We start from the raw sequence: 12,781 nt of genomic DNA, 5'->3' as shown, positions 1-12,781 counted from the left end.
AACTAGCTTTGTAATCATGGATTTGTCTCTTCACCTTTCTGGGGAAATTTAAGGCATTGAATTATCCTTCCAGTGCTGCGTATTGACTTGGAAAACCACAAGTTAACATTATCTATGTTGTATTGTATTTTAACTTATTTTGTTAAATATTTCCCACTTACATTTTAGTCTGATTACCTATAATTTTGGATAACCAGGTCAGGAAAGCCAACTGTTATATTTTCAGTATGAGCATTTAGATCATCAGTACAAATCAGGACTTGATTTATTGTTTTGTTGATTGTCTAGAATTAAGAACACATTAATAATATAGATAAATTAAAAGTGATACCAGCACACTACTGTTTATAAAAATACCCAATTTTGGACAGTTTTTAAGGTAAGAAACAATAGAAAAGATTATTTCTCTGTTCTTTCCTTTATCTGCTACCAAGAAGGAGTAGAGGAAAAACAAAGAAATAACCATTTCTTCAATGATTTTCACCAGTTTCAAAATAGAATTAAATTTAAACCTCCTAGAGAATGAAAAGGAATGAGTGGAAAAGCATTTATTTAGTTTCACTGTGTGCCAGGCCCTGTGTCATCTACCTTTGTTTTAGTTTCACAAGTCCTCTGCCCTATGAAGGATATAAAGGTAGATGAGATACCTTCCTTACTCTCATTGAGCTGACAGTATCCTTGGGGAAGTAAGTGACATGCAAAAAAAAAATCATACAATATACAATGGGATAAGAATTGAAAAGGAGTTTAAAATGTGATGAGTCTATAGAAAAATGAAAAACTATTTCTGACTAGGGAAGTCAAGACAATCTTCGTAAAGGAGGGGAGATGGGAGCAAGGGAGAGATAAGCATTTATATAGTGCCTACAATGTGCCAGGCCTGTGCTAAGCACTTTTCAAATATTATCTCATTTAAGATGGGAGCTTGATCAAGATTTTCAGAGGGAGGAGAATTCCAGAAAGAAAGAACAGCATCAGAAAAGGCACATGGTGGACTTGAGCTTGCACTCCCCCTCAACCACAGCTAGGAAACCACACGACTAGATTCTTTCCTTTGCAGACAGAAACTAGGCAACATTCTTCAGCCTCTTGGTAGCTTGCTTCACTGTGAATCACCTTTTAGTCAAGTAGCGTGAAATCCAATCAAAAGCATAAGCAACAGAACTCCAATGGGAGCTGGGGATGGAGGGGAGAGAGGGAAGACCATCTGCCAGGTGCCGTGTTCACAAGCTTCCATCTGCAGTTCATTTGACATGGCACATCAACAATGGACCAGTTGTAGTCACTTGGTTATAACGGGCAACAGATGTATTTACCATAGGAGCTACTTAGGCTCAAGTGAAGTTAGCTCTATGGGAATGTAAATGTATTAATTAGTATAAATATATCACAGTTTTAGATGACTTGAAAGGGACCTCGGCAGATACCTATTCTCATTCATACCTACAGAAGAGTCCCTGTTGTAGCACTATAGCCCAAGTACTCATCCAGCCTCTATTTGAGGATTTTCATGGAGGGGTCCTCCCTAACTCCTGAAGAAGATCCTTCCACTTTCCACTATAATTATTATGAAGTCTAAACCTACTTCTTTACAACTACTCCAGATTCTATGCTCTGGGACCAAAACAAAGTATCATTGCTGTTCCACCTGACAACCATTTAAATACTTGAAAATGGCGATCATGTTCCCCCCCCATCCCCCAAATCTTCTCCAGGCCAAACATTCCTAGTACTATTAACTATCCTCATATATCATGGACTGAAGACTCTTCATCATCCTGTTTGCCCTCCTTTGGACACTCTCCAGCTTCCTAAAACTATGTTATCCAGAGCAAAACATTATACTGGAGATGTAGTCTTTCCAGAGAAGAATACAATGGTAGTATCATTTCCTAATTCCTGGAGGCTATAATTCTCTTACTGCAGACAGGTCATTTTAGCTTTTTTTTTTTTAACTGCCATGCCACACTGTTGGCTCATACTGAGTTTACAATCCAGTAAAAGCACTTATTTTTTTTCAGTCAAACTATTGTCTAACTCTGCATTCTTCACCTTGTATTTCTGAAGCTAATTTTTTAACTCTAATATAAGATTCGACTTTTATCTCTATTGAATATTATTAGTAAATAACTATATTACATTCAGTTCAGTTGTATGTAATGTAATGGGCACTCTGAAAAGTAGAATCAAAAAGATTTAAGCTCTAAGTTAAATAGGTCCTTGTAAAGAGTGGGTGGCTAAGAATACTAGATGAAATGTTGCCTTTGTCTTGATTTCTAAAGGTCAAGGACGTTGTGGGATATGACTCTCTGGGCCACTGCTTCTTTACCGAAGATGGACCTGAGGAACGGAATACCTTCGATCACTGCCTTGGACTGCTGGTCAAGTCTGGAACCCTCCTCCCTTCTGATAGGGACAGCAGAATGTGTAGGATGATTACAGAGGATTCCTACCCAGGATACATCCCCAAACCCAGGCAGGACTGCAAGTAAGACTCTATGTTTCAAAGCTTTTGGCATCTACAATGTTGACTTAGACCTTGAAACAACATAAGGGATGTGACTTCTGGGAGGTCACACTGGGCACCAAGATTGCCCTCTTAAGCGGTATAAGCAAGTCTACATAGTGTGAAGTAGATATTTATAGGTATAGTGGCTGAATCAATCAGAGTTCTAAATGCACTTTTAGCCAAAATAACACAATTAGATCCAAAGCCATTGTCCATTTTACTTTGTATATAAACTTCATAAAGGTAACAGAACTCGAAGTATCAGGGCTATGGATGGGAAAGAAATTTCTGAGATCATGTAGCAAAGAACCTGTGCTCATTCTCCCAACATACCAGCGTGATACAATTTTATCATTTGATGACATTCATCTACTTTGCCATTGTATCCTAAGAAGCATAGGGCTTTTCTATCCGACTTGCAGCTGAAGCCTTCCACATGTTTTCTTCCCCATTAGAATGTGAGATCCATGAGAGCACAGACCGTCTTTCTTTTCTATTTGTATCCTCAGCACTTACCACAGTTCTTTGCACACAGCAAGTGCTTAATAAATGCTTCATTAATTCCTTTAGACAATATGTAATTTCAAGGTTATATAATTGGATGTTATGACTCACAGACTAAAGTTGACATTAAAATTTGGGGGTTTTGTTTGCTTTTCTTTGCTGCTTGTAAAATGTACAATAAATAGCACACTTAGAGACTGAAGCCAAAAGTCACATGGGAAGTTGGTGGCAAGAGTGGAAATAGAACAGAGAGTTTTTTTTCTACGTGATTTAATTCTAAACCACAGCACTATGTCACTTCTCTTCAGAATTATGGTACAACTTATTAGAATTAATGGTGGAATGGAAAGGGTAGTGGCTTTTAAGTAAGGAAAACCAGGTTCAAGTCCCCACTCAATGAATCAACCCACGAAGATTCATTAAATATCTACCTGTGTGACTTAATTACTCATCCCTTTGAACCTCAGTTTCCTTATCTATGCAATGAGGGAGATGAACTAAAATAACCTTGAAGGTGTCTTCCGGTTACAAAAGTCCTGATTCCGTTCACATTTAATATCAGACTTGACCAGTTCAGCCTAAGCTAAAAGGCTGTCACTTTAAGTATTTCAGATACCAAAATTTGTGAATCAAATCAATTATAAAAGCCACAACCAACTATGATATTATCTTCCAATTTGCGTTGGGACATCTTGAGAGAGAGAGAGCAATAAAGATATAAAAGGTGAACCTTCAACAAGTATTTATCAAGGACTTCCTGTGTGTTTAACATTTTGTTCTAAATCGAATGACTCTTCCCAGGTCAGAACTGACTTTCCTGGATGCTATAATGTACCAAGACTTCCCCTCCAGATCCAAGATGCTATTATACATTTTTACAGCTGTAATTCCAAATGTTGAGGGTCCATTGGATCACTTATGCCAGTATTAACTTTTGCAAAGTGAGTGGAGGGACTGAGCATGACACTCCTGTTCATAACTGTATTCAATCTGTTTTTGGCCTAAACCTTGGTGTGGCTTTCCAAATAAAAGTTAATTGCAGTGGCTTTCTATGAACTATTTATGTGATCATCTCTCTAATGTCAGAGCCAGTGTTTCATAAGACATGATCTTCTCCCTGGAATTAAGCTAGTAACATGAAGAGGAGGGCAAGGGAACTTGGAGAACCTGCTGAACCCAGTTTACTTCCAAAGAAGGCATGCTTTTGGAGGAAACATGGTATAAGAAAGCAACTCAATGCAGTAGTCAGAGGACACTGGGGTCTGAGGAACTGGGTTTGAATCCCAACTTGCTACTCACTGCCTATGTGACCTTGGGCAAGATACAACATCTCTGGGCATCATTTTCCTCATTTGTAAAATTAGGGGTTTAGACTACATGGCTTGATTCTAAATTATCCCTTCTATCTTTTTGCGATTGCTCTGAGAGAATCTGGCTTCAAAAGTTGAGCAAATAAATGATATGAAGCAAAGCATATATATAATTGTAATTTCCAAGTCACCTTCCAAGCTTATGAGAGAAACCACTGAAACAGTAAAGCCCCTACTGACATAGAAGAGTTATGCAATTTCTCAACCACTCTTAACTTCCTTTCGTGGAAAAACATGTCCTGGGGGAATCTGACTTATTATTTCTCTAGTTCAAAGACTAACAACACATAGGTCATAAGGAAGTGTATGGTAAAACAAGGTTTGGATAACCTTATAACAGCTAAACCTCAAACACTGACATCAAGAAGTTATTGACTATCGTCATGGGTGTAGTGGATTACTAAGATGGTGAGTGATTTGGACACATTTTGAGAAATTTCTGCCAATGGTTTTGTAGTGTCACCTCCTGCCATCTGTCAGGGAAGTTCAAAAGCAAAGCAATGATTCTAGATGAAAATGCTCCTCACCATTAACATGCAGAGACCAGCACCAGATGGTAGAATGGATGCTTTCAGATCGTATCCAAATCTATCCACATGTCTCACTGGTCAGTGTGGAAGGAAGTAAATTGCATGAGTTCTTTTGACACAATTGTAGAGACAGTTGTCAGAGCTGGACATTCTCCCTGGAGTGGACCAAAAACAAATGCTCAAGACTTATCCAGGGTAAAGTTTAAAGAAAAGGAAGATCATTTCTGTTCTGACCACAACAAAAAAGTACAGAAAGGATGAGATAATGCAAAAATTTATCCCAAGTTTATTCAAGGAAGCATGAAATCATTCTCTTAAGTGACCTTGATTCTTAATTAGTCACTTCCTTCACAGAATTATCTGATAAGAAAATGGAAAAATTTAGTTGCTTCTCAATGAAATTATAGATCATGGTCTAGAGACAGAAGAAACCTTAAAGCAGGGGTGGGGAACCTGTGGCCTCAAGGCCGCATGTGGCCCTTGAAGTTTGGATTCAGTCAAAGGGCCGCACTTGAGGACTTAGAGCCTTGAGGCCACAGGTTTTCCACCCCTACCTTAGAAGTTCCCTAGTCCAAACCTCTCTTATTATAAATATAAAGTCACTAAGGTTGAGAAAAGTGAAGCTGTTTGTCCCAGCTCATAAAGGAAATGGGTCCCCAAATAAAAATTCAAATCTTTGTCTTCTTCTGTTTCCAAAGCTACTTCTCTTTCCGCTAGTCTCTTTATATTCTGTGTTAGTAAGAGGCAGTGTAATGCCATGAGTGAAAGGATCTGTAACGGAAGGCTTGGCTCAGCCATTGACTCTTTCCATGATTTTAGTTTTCTACTTCAAACTTTACTTTCTCTGTGAGTGAAATGGGAGTAGTTAGAGCAGTCTGATTCATAAGTAATGTCCCCTCCCCACCAAAAAAATTAAGAATGAAGCCCTGCCTTTCCGGTGTTGGCGGCCCAAGCAGAGGAGCAGAAATGGCACCTTGCAAGGGGAAGGAAAAGAAGGAAGAGCAGGTCATCAGCCTTGGACCTCAAGTTGCAGAAGGAGAGAATGTGTTTGGCGTCTGCCATATCTTTGCTTCTTTCAACGACACCTTTGTCCATGTGACTGATCTCTCTGGCAAAGAAACCATCTGCTGAGTGACTGGTGGAATGAAGGTCAAGGCTGACAGAGATGGATCTTCTTCCTATGCTGCTATGTTGGCCGCTCAGGATGTTGCCCAGAGATGTAAAGAACTGGGCATCACTGCCCTTCACATCAAACTTCGGGCCACAGGGGGAAACAGGACTAAGACCCCTGGCCCTGGTGCACAGTCAGCCCTGAGAGCTCTGGCACGTTCTGGAATGAAGATTGGGTGTATTGAGGATGTCACTCCAATCCCCTCTGACAGCACTCACAGAAAGGGTGGTCGCCGTGGTCGCCGTCTGTGAATATCGCTGGCTGGATTATTTTTGTCAATAAAAGTGTCACAATGGAAAAAAAAAAAGAATGAAGCCCTTTACCAATGATGAGATGTGGACAATTATAGAATAAATTAGGGAAATGGGTCTATTCCGTCCTTGACAGTTCCTGGCTTAGACCTTTGACCCTAGTCATCAGCCCAGAGGCCTTCTTTTCTTAAGAAGATAGAGATGACAGACAAGCTAAAAGAAGGCAATACAATTTAGTAGACAGTAGTGGATTCTATACCCAGGGCCATGAGGATTCATTTAGTTCTCTTTCTAACTTTCAGTCTCTGACTTGTGGTATGACTTAAGCTCTGTATATGGCCTTGTCCACCCTACCTATAAAATACAGAAAAAAGAAATAATCTTCAAGAGAGATTGTGAAAGTTAATAATCTTTTTTCTTTTGGTCCAATCCCATGAGTTCATCCATAAAGGGAATTCCAGGTGTAAAAATGTCTACAAATGCAGATTAGCAATTTATATGTAATTTATAGCCTTAGAGAATTATCTAGGGGCATGGAGAGGCTTAGGGACTTACTCTTGGTCACACAACTAGAGTGCATTAAGGAGGCAAGACTCCAGTCATCCTAATTCTGATGCTGATCATGCAACACTGCTCTACTGAAATTGATTTAAAAACTCCTTTTGGGAAAACTAGAGCAATGTCAAGTGATATCACTGATACTTCAGAAGATCTGGGATTTTATCAGTGGTGGACACCCCCCCCCCAACAAAGATCATAAACCATATATGCCTTAGTGGATTGTTTCATGAGCAGCTGACCACCTCCCCCTCCCCAAAGTTCATTACTTAGTGGCCAGTCTTTTGGTAATGAATGGCTCAACATTTATGGATAGGTTGGTGTAAGGTTAACAGGGAATAAGATCTTCCCCACCTATCAATAGATCTCATGTGGAGCCCATTAAGGGAAACTTGCTAGCTTGTAGGAAGGCTCACACATCTTTTGTTAATTTCTAATTAGGCGATGAGCCTAAAGAGTATATATTCTGGGAGATGAGCTTTTGCTTTAGGGGCTCACTTATGAGAAAGATGTGATTCCCTAGTCGAGACTCTGAGTGGCCATATATTCAGAGCTCCCCAACTTCTCAGAGATAAAGTCTCTCTTGGTTCGGTGGTGGATGTAAAGCTTTGATTCAGGCAACAGAGCCCTGTGTGTTGGTCTTTATTTCTCTTCTCTGTATTTCCTCTGTATTTTGTGTGATTTACAAGATTGTTGACCCCTGAAACAGCTATCTTTCCTCTAAGAACCTGTGTTAGCAGCCATCCCGAGAATGCTAGTGTGGTTGTTATTACAGTTGGGTGACAGACACCTTTATTTTTTATAGCTCTCCTGGCAAAACCTTTCAGAACCTAGAATCATCTCCCCACTACAAGAAAGCAATGCAGTAGTGCTTCATAGGGATGGGGCGGGGGGGGAGAATATGGAAGAAAGTGGGGGAGAGTGTGTCATTGTCATTTATACTTTTTGCAGCAGAGGCAAAAGAAAGCAAATAATTCCACAATCAATGTGTAACAAAATTCTTCTAGCTTGTCCTCAGGGAATTAATGGCCACATTTCAGATTTACTAGGGTATTTTTGTTTTTCTTGAATAATAAATTTATCATCTCTGGACCTCAATTTCCTCAACTGCAAAATATGAAGGATTAGACTAAGGTAGTCTTAGAGGTTACTTTCCACTTTAGACTTCTGCTCTCAATAAAAATAAGATAGGGCTGGCTTCCATCCAGCATCATACCACCCCACCCCACCCCCAGCATTGCTTTTCAGCAATCAAGATAAAGCTTACTTTTGTTTCCATAGCAACCATAGCTAGCTCCAGAGTCCTCCCTCTCTAAAGCTCCTTGCCAATGTGAAAAAGTCTTTGGATTTAATTGCTTTAATTATCTATTTGGCCTATTACTTAAGCCAAAAAAGTTCAGCTCTCTCTTGCTTTTATTCTCTTAAAAATATTTAAGTGGATTTTTTTGAAACTAAGGAAATACTAAAATTGTCAATACTGTAGCATAATATTTCTCAAACAAGACTAAATATAAAAGTCATCCTGAATCTTTTATTTGCATCATAAATCTTTTAAGGCTTATGCTAAACCCTAGCTCTCTGGTTTCAGCCTGTTAGGACTTCATTGCCTCAAAGGGCATAATATGCCCCAAACTACTTGATTATGACTTTTCACAGAGAAAGTGTTAATTTGTTCCATCAATCCTTACTCATTTTGCCTAATCATGCATCTTCTCTGCCCAAGAAGAAATGTTTTTTTTCTGTTTTGCTAGGATTTTCCCCTATTCCATACAGCTTTCCTTTAGCAGGGAAAAGATCATCACCTCCCACACATTCATAAGTTGGAAGAGACAGAATGCTACTTGATGTCCCTAGCTTTCTAGAGAATCCCCTAATGGTCTCTTTGCAATTGGAAGAGTTTCCTAGCTTATGAGGGCTCTCATTCCTCTACTCCTATGGATTCCCATTATTTGACAGAATAATTTCATTTCATTTTGTTTTATAGACTTTACTGGTGTCCAGGCAGTTGCCTAAACATTCAGGGACCTCTACCACAAATAACTTTTTTCTTTAAAAGTCTAGGTACTTTTTCCTTCTAAACATTTTAAATTCTTAAATAAAAATGTATTTGAGTGGAAATGAACAGTTTTCTAACAGAGATGTGGAGCTTTTTCATATGTGGTTATTTCTATAAGAGGCTCTTTGAACTAATTGTAAAGTCCTATAGAAATGCACATCAGTCATTCCAATATGCAAATTGAATCTCTTCTTTCATGTGTACAGTGCAGTGTCCACCTTCTGGATGGCAAATCCCAACAACAACCTTGTGAATTGTGCTGCAGCAGGTTCTGAGGTAAGTATAAAAGCTTCTTCTCTGGAAAAAAAAAAAAGATTAGTGATAGCTAGAGCTGATCACTTCTTTAGAGATGTAAACATCTCAGAAGACTGAAATTTAGCTAGCTCTTTTCTCACTCACTGCTGTAAATCCACTCACCATTCATCCTCAGAAAGGTCTCCAGACCATGACTGAATTGACTCAATTCAAGCAATAGGCATCCCCCAGAGTTTGTAGAAATTAGAACAATGTCCTTAGAAATGGCAAGCCTAGAATGTTTTAAATTCAAAGCCATGACTACAGTAGTATGACTGGGGCTTGGCCCTATAGTGCTGAATTTAGAGAATAGCAAAAGCACTTGCAGCCCTTCAGAAGCTAGAAACAACTGAGTTTTGCATTGAGTTAGCAAGAATAATTCATTAAAATCAGAAACTACTGATGCCACTCTCCCACTGAATTCCTTATTGGCTTAGGGACCACAACCACACTCCTGCATAAGGCAGCTTCCCCAGCTGTTTGAGGATATATACTATACTACTTGCCCTGAGTACAAAAAATTGCTAGCCATGGATCTGTTTAATTGATTTGATGGCTCTGAAAATGTAACAACAATGCTACTTGACGCTACTGTGGCTATGTAAGACCAATAACACCAGCACACAGGAGGGCTGCTAGCACAGATTCTTTCATCTGCTTTTCTAAGGAAAGTAACTTTAAGGGGTTTACAATCTCACTTTAATTAAAAATACATATATCATTCACTTAGTTCAGGGGAAAAAGTTAGTACCCTGAACTTCAGAGAAAACACAAACAGAAATTATAAGCAGAGAAAATAACACAAATCAACAGACAGGCTTCTGTCTGACCATAGCAATATATGTATATATATATACTCATATATATTTACCAGAAAGAGAAGCACCAACATCTGGGTTTTCAAAGCCAGGGGGCTCCAACGGCTACCCAGAGTCTCAGCTGGTCAAATCATAAGACCAGTGAGTGAGCCCCCAAAAACACCTCTCCTCCCACAGTTCTGAGAGTTCTCAATTCTCAATTCTTGATTCTGAGTTCAATGGCTATCCTCTGGGTATATATACTCTTTTTCCAGGGCCTGAGGGCTTCACATCTCTCATGACCTAATTAGCAAAAGGGTGTGGGCCTTCCTAGAAACAAAGGCAAGACTCAATCAAAGGCACTTGATTTCCTTAGTGCTGAGAAGCACTCCAAAAGAAAAAAACAGTAAAAAGTCCCACTTTGCTTGCCCTTACAGAAAATTATACCTGTTTCAAGAAATTTTATTATTTCTCTTCAGAAAGAAAACTGAAAGTGGGTTTGTGATGGGAGGGTATGGTTATGTGTGAGCAATGTAAATACATCGTACTTTGTTCAACATTCTTTACTATACTTTGCCTGATTTGATTTAATTGACCTAGAAATGAACATTTATGTGGATTTTTCCTTTTATTCCTCCTCCCTCCCTCAACAGGAGACTGGATTTTGGTTTATTTTTCACCACGTACCTACAGGTCCCTCAGAAGGAATGTATTCCCCAGGCTACTCAGAACATATTCCACTGGGAAAATTCTATAACAACCGGGCTCATTCCAACTATAGGGTAAGTTTTCTTGAAGTAGAAAGAGCTGTCCCAGTTAAACAAATCATACTGACACTTGCTTTTGTTTACCCACTTAGGAGATATTCTAGTCATTTTTTTTCTTCCCTAGACAGTGGCAATTCTATTCCCTGAATTTGGGTATGAAAATAAGGTGATGTTTTTGGAGATGTCCCAGTTTGCCACCATTCCCCCGTTAGAATTCTTTAGCTATTCTTTAATAAAACAGATTTAAAACCGTGGACTTAAAACCACTGATCCCAGGCTCAACATTTGGGTAGAAACCAAATGAGGGAAAAGATGCTTGTCTTTTTTTTTTTGCTGGCACGAGACTTACCTCTCCTTCTCTAGGATAGTAATGTCTTGAGATCCTTTTCATGATTCATTTGATGGGGATGAATATTGTAAGCCATCCATGGAAATATGCACTGGTCTACATCCCTTAGCCCTAAAGGGAGTGAGCTGAAACAAAATTGGATGCATTTCTTTCTCTTCTTTCTTCTTGTCTGTTTTGGTTTCATAAGAATCTATAAATGTACCTGTGAAGCCTAAACAGCTGGATGGAAACCAAAATAGTCAGCCAGCCAGATGTTTGTCAATATAACAAGAATTGATAATACTTAGAAACATCTGGGTGATTGTTTCATGTGAATGTTTGGTATTATTTTCAGAGGCAAGATTTGTTAGAGAAATTCTCTCTGCATGTGTATGTGTGTCTTCTGCAGATAGATGTAGGTATAGTTCAAAAAAAAAATGAGTTCTCTTGTCCCAGGATGCCATTCTTCCCCTCTTTCCAGGGAAGGAAGAATGAGATGCTGGAAACATGGGAAGGGCCAAGTACATATTTTGGCCAGATAATATTTTTGTGATCTAATAATTTTGAAAATAATTTTGAAAGTTGCTATAAGTTTAATGTAATTTTTAAATCCTAAAAATAATCATTCACTCATTCATTCATTTCACAAGAATGTATTGAGTGCCTACTATGTATAAGGCATAGCGTAGAATACAAAGACGTTTAAGACGTGGTCTATGCCTTCCAGGAGGTTGTAATAACATAGGAGATAATATGATATAAGATACAAATAAAGCATTTAAGGTCCATATTAGTGGTATGAGCAAAGTACTGTAGGGGTTCAGAAAAAGGAGAAATTACTTCTGGCTAGAGAAATCAGTGGAAGCTTTATAGAATGAAACATTTGAATACCACCCTAGAAGATAGATAGGATTCAACACGTAGAGATGGGAATAGTGATAAAATGTAAGTTGCTTGAGGAAAGGAGCTCCCTTGATTTTTTTTCACTTGTATTCTCAGCACTTAGCACGATTTCTGGCACATGCTATGTATTTAATGGATACATGTTGATTGATGGTAGGAAAGGACATTGAGTAGAACAATTTGGCTCAAGAATGAATTTAATATAGGGGATTTGTAAGAGATAAGGCTAAAAAGGTAAACGGGTCAGCTTACGGAGGACTTTGAATGCAAGATCGATCCAGTTGTACTAAATTCTTTTGGAAAAGAGAACTCTCTAAAAGTTTCTAAGCCAGGTAGTATCATTGGGCAGGAATGCTAATTAAAATTAAGTAAGAATTTTCATCTGGTGTTGGGATGTAGGACACAGTGGAGAGAGGAGAGATTTAAGGCAGAAAGATCAATTGGGAAGCTCTTATTCATCTCCTATGAGGTAATGAGTACGAATTAGGGTTGTGACAGTGGAAATAGCAATGAAGGGACTAATGTCAAAGCTAATGGCAAAACCAGGGGTCCTTAGGTTTCATCATTAGGTCAGATGAGAGTGCCTAAGTGTCTAGATGGCATATATGCAGGACAGATGGTGAGGCCTAGAGGAGTTTAGGATGCAGTGGCAGGGTAGATGGTAATACTTGGTGGCGCATCATCTCACCAGAAGGAACAGCATTGGTGATTCCCATTTCAACCAAATTGTAAGATCAATCAAG

At 38.9% G+C, this 12,781-nt stretch overlaps 2 protein-coding genes across 2 annotated transcripts in view; both read left to right on the top strand.

Annotated features, from left to right (window-relative positions):
* LOC118859140 (cell migration inducing hyaluronidase 1) overlaps positions 1–12,781 on the top strand; it is a 114,384-nt gene that overhangs the window by 59,065 nt on the left and 42,538 nt on the right. The window contains exons 13-15 of the mRNA XM_036769584.1: positions 2,283–2,488; positions 9,156–9,225; positions 10,694–10,822. Coding sequence (XP_036625479.1) covers positions 2,283–2,488; positions 9,156–9,225; positions 10,694–10,822 — 405 coding nt within the window. The remainder of the gene's footprint in view (positions 1–2,282; positions 2,489–9,155; positions 9,226–10,693; positions 10,823–12,781) is intronic.
* On the top strand, positions 5,875–6,369 carry LOC118859141 (40S ribosomal protein S14-like). The gene has a single exon (XM_036769585.1). The coding sequence runs from the start codon at positions 6,057–6,059 to the stop codon at positions 6,333–6,335; it is 279 nt and encodes a 92-aa protein (XP_036625480.1). The 5' UTR covers positions 5,875–6,056; the 3' UTR covers positions 6,336–6,369.

The sequence above is a fragment of the Trichosurus vulpecula genome, chromosome 8 (genome assembly GCF_011100635.1).
Source record: "Trichosurus vulpecula isolate mTriVul1 chromosome 8, mTriVul1.pri, whole genome shotgun sequence".
Classification (NCBI taxonomy): Eukaryota; Metazoa; Chordata; class Mammalia; order Diprotodontia; family Phalangeridae; genus Trichosurus; species Trichosurus vulpecula.
This window is presented reverse-complemented; position numbering and strand designations above follow the sequence as displayed.

What these genes read in the sequence shown, in the direction of transcription:
- LOC118859141 (XM_036769585.1), top strand. Translation starts at nt 6,057, where the DNA reads ATGAAGGTCAAGGCTGACAGAGATGGATCTTCTTCCTATGCTGCTATG.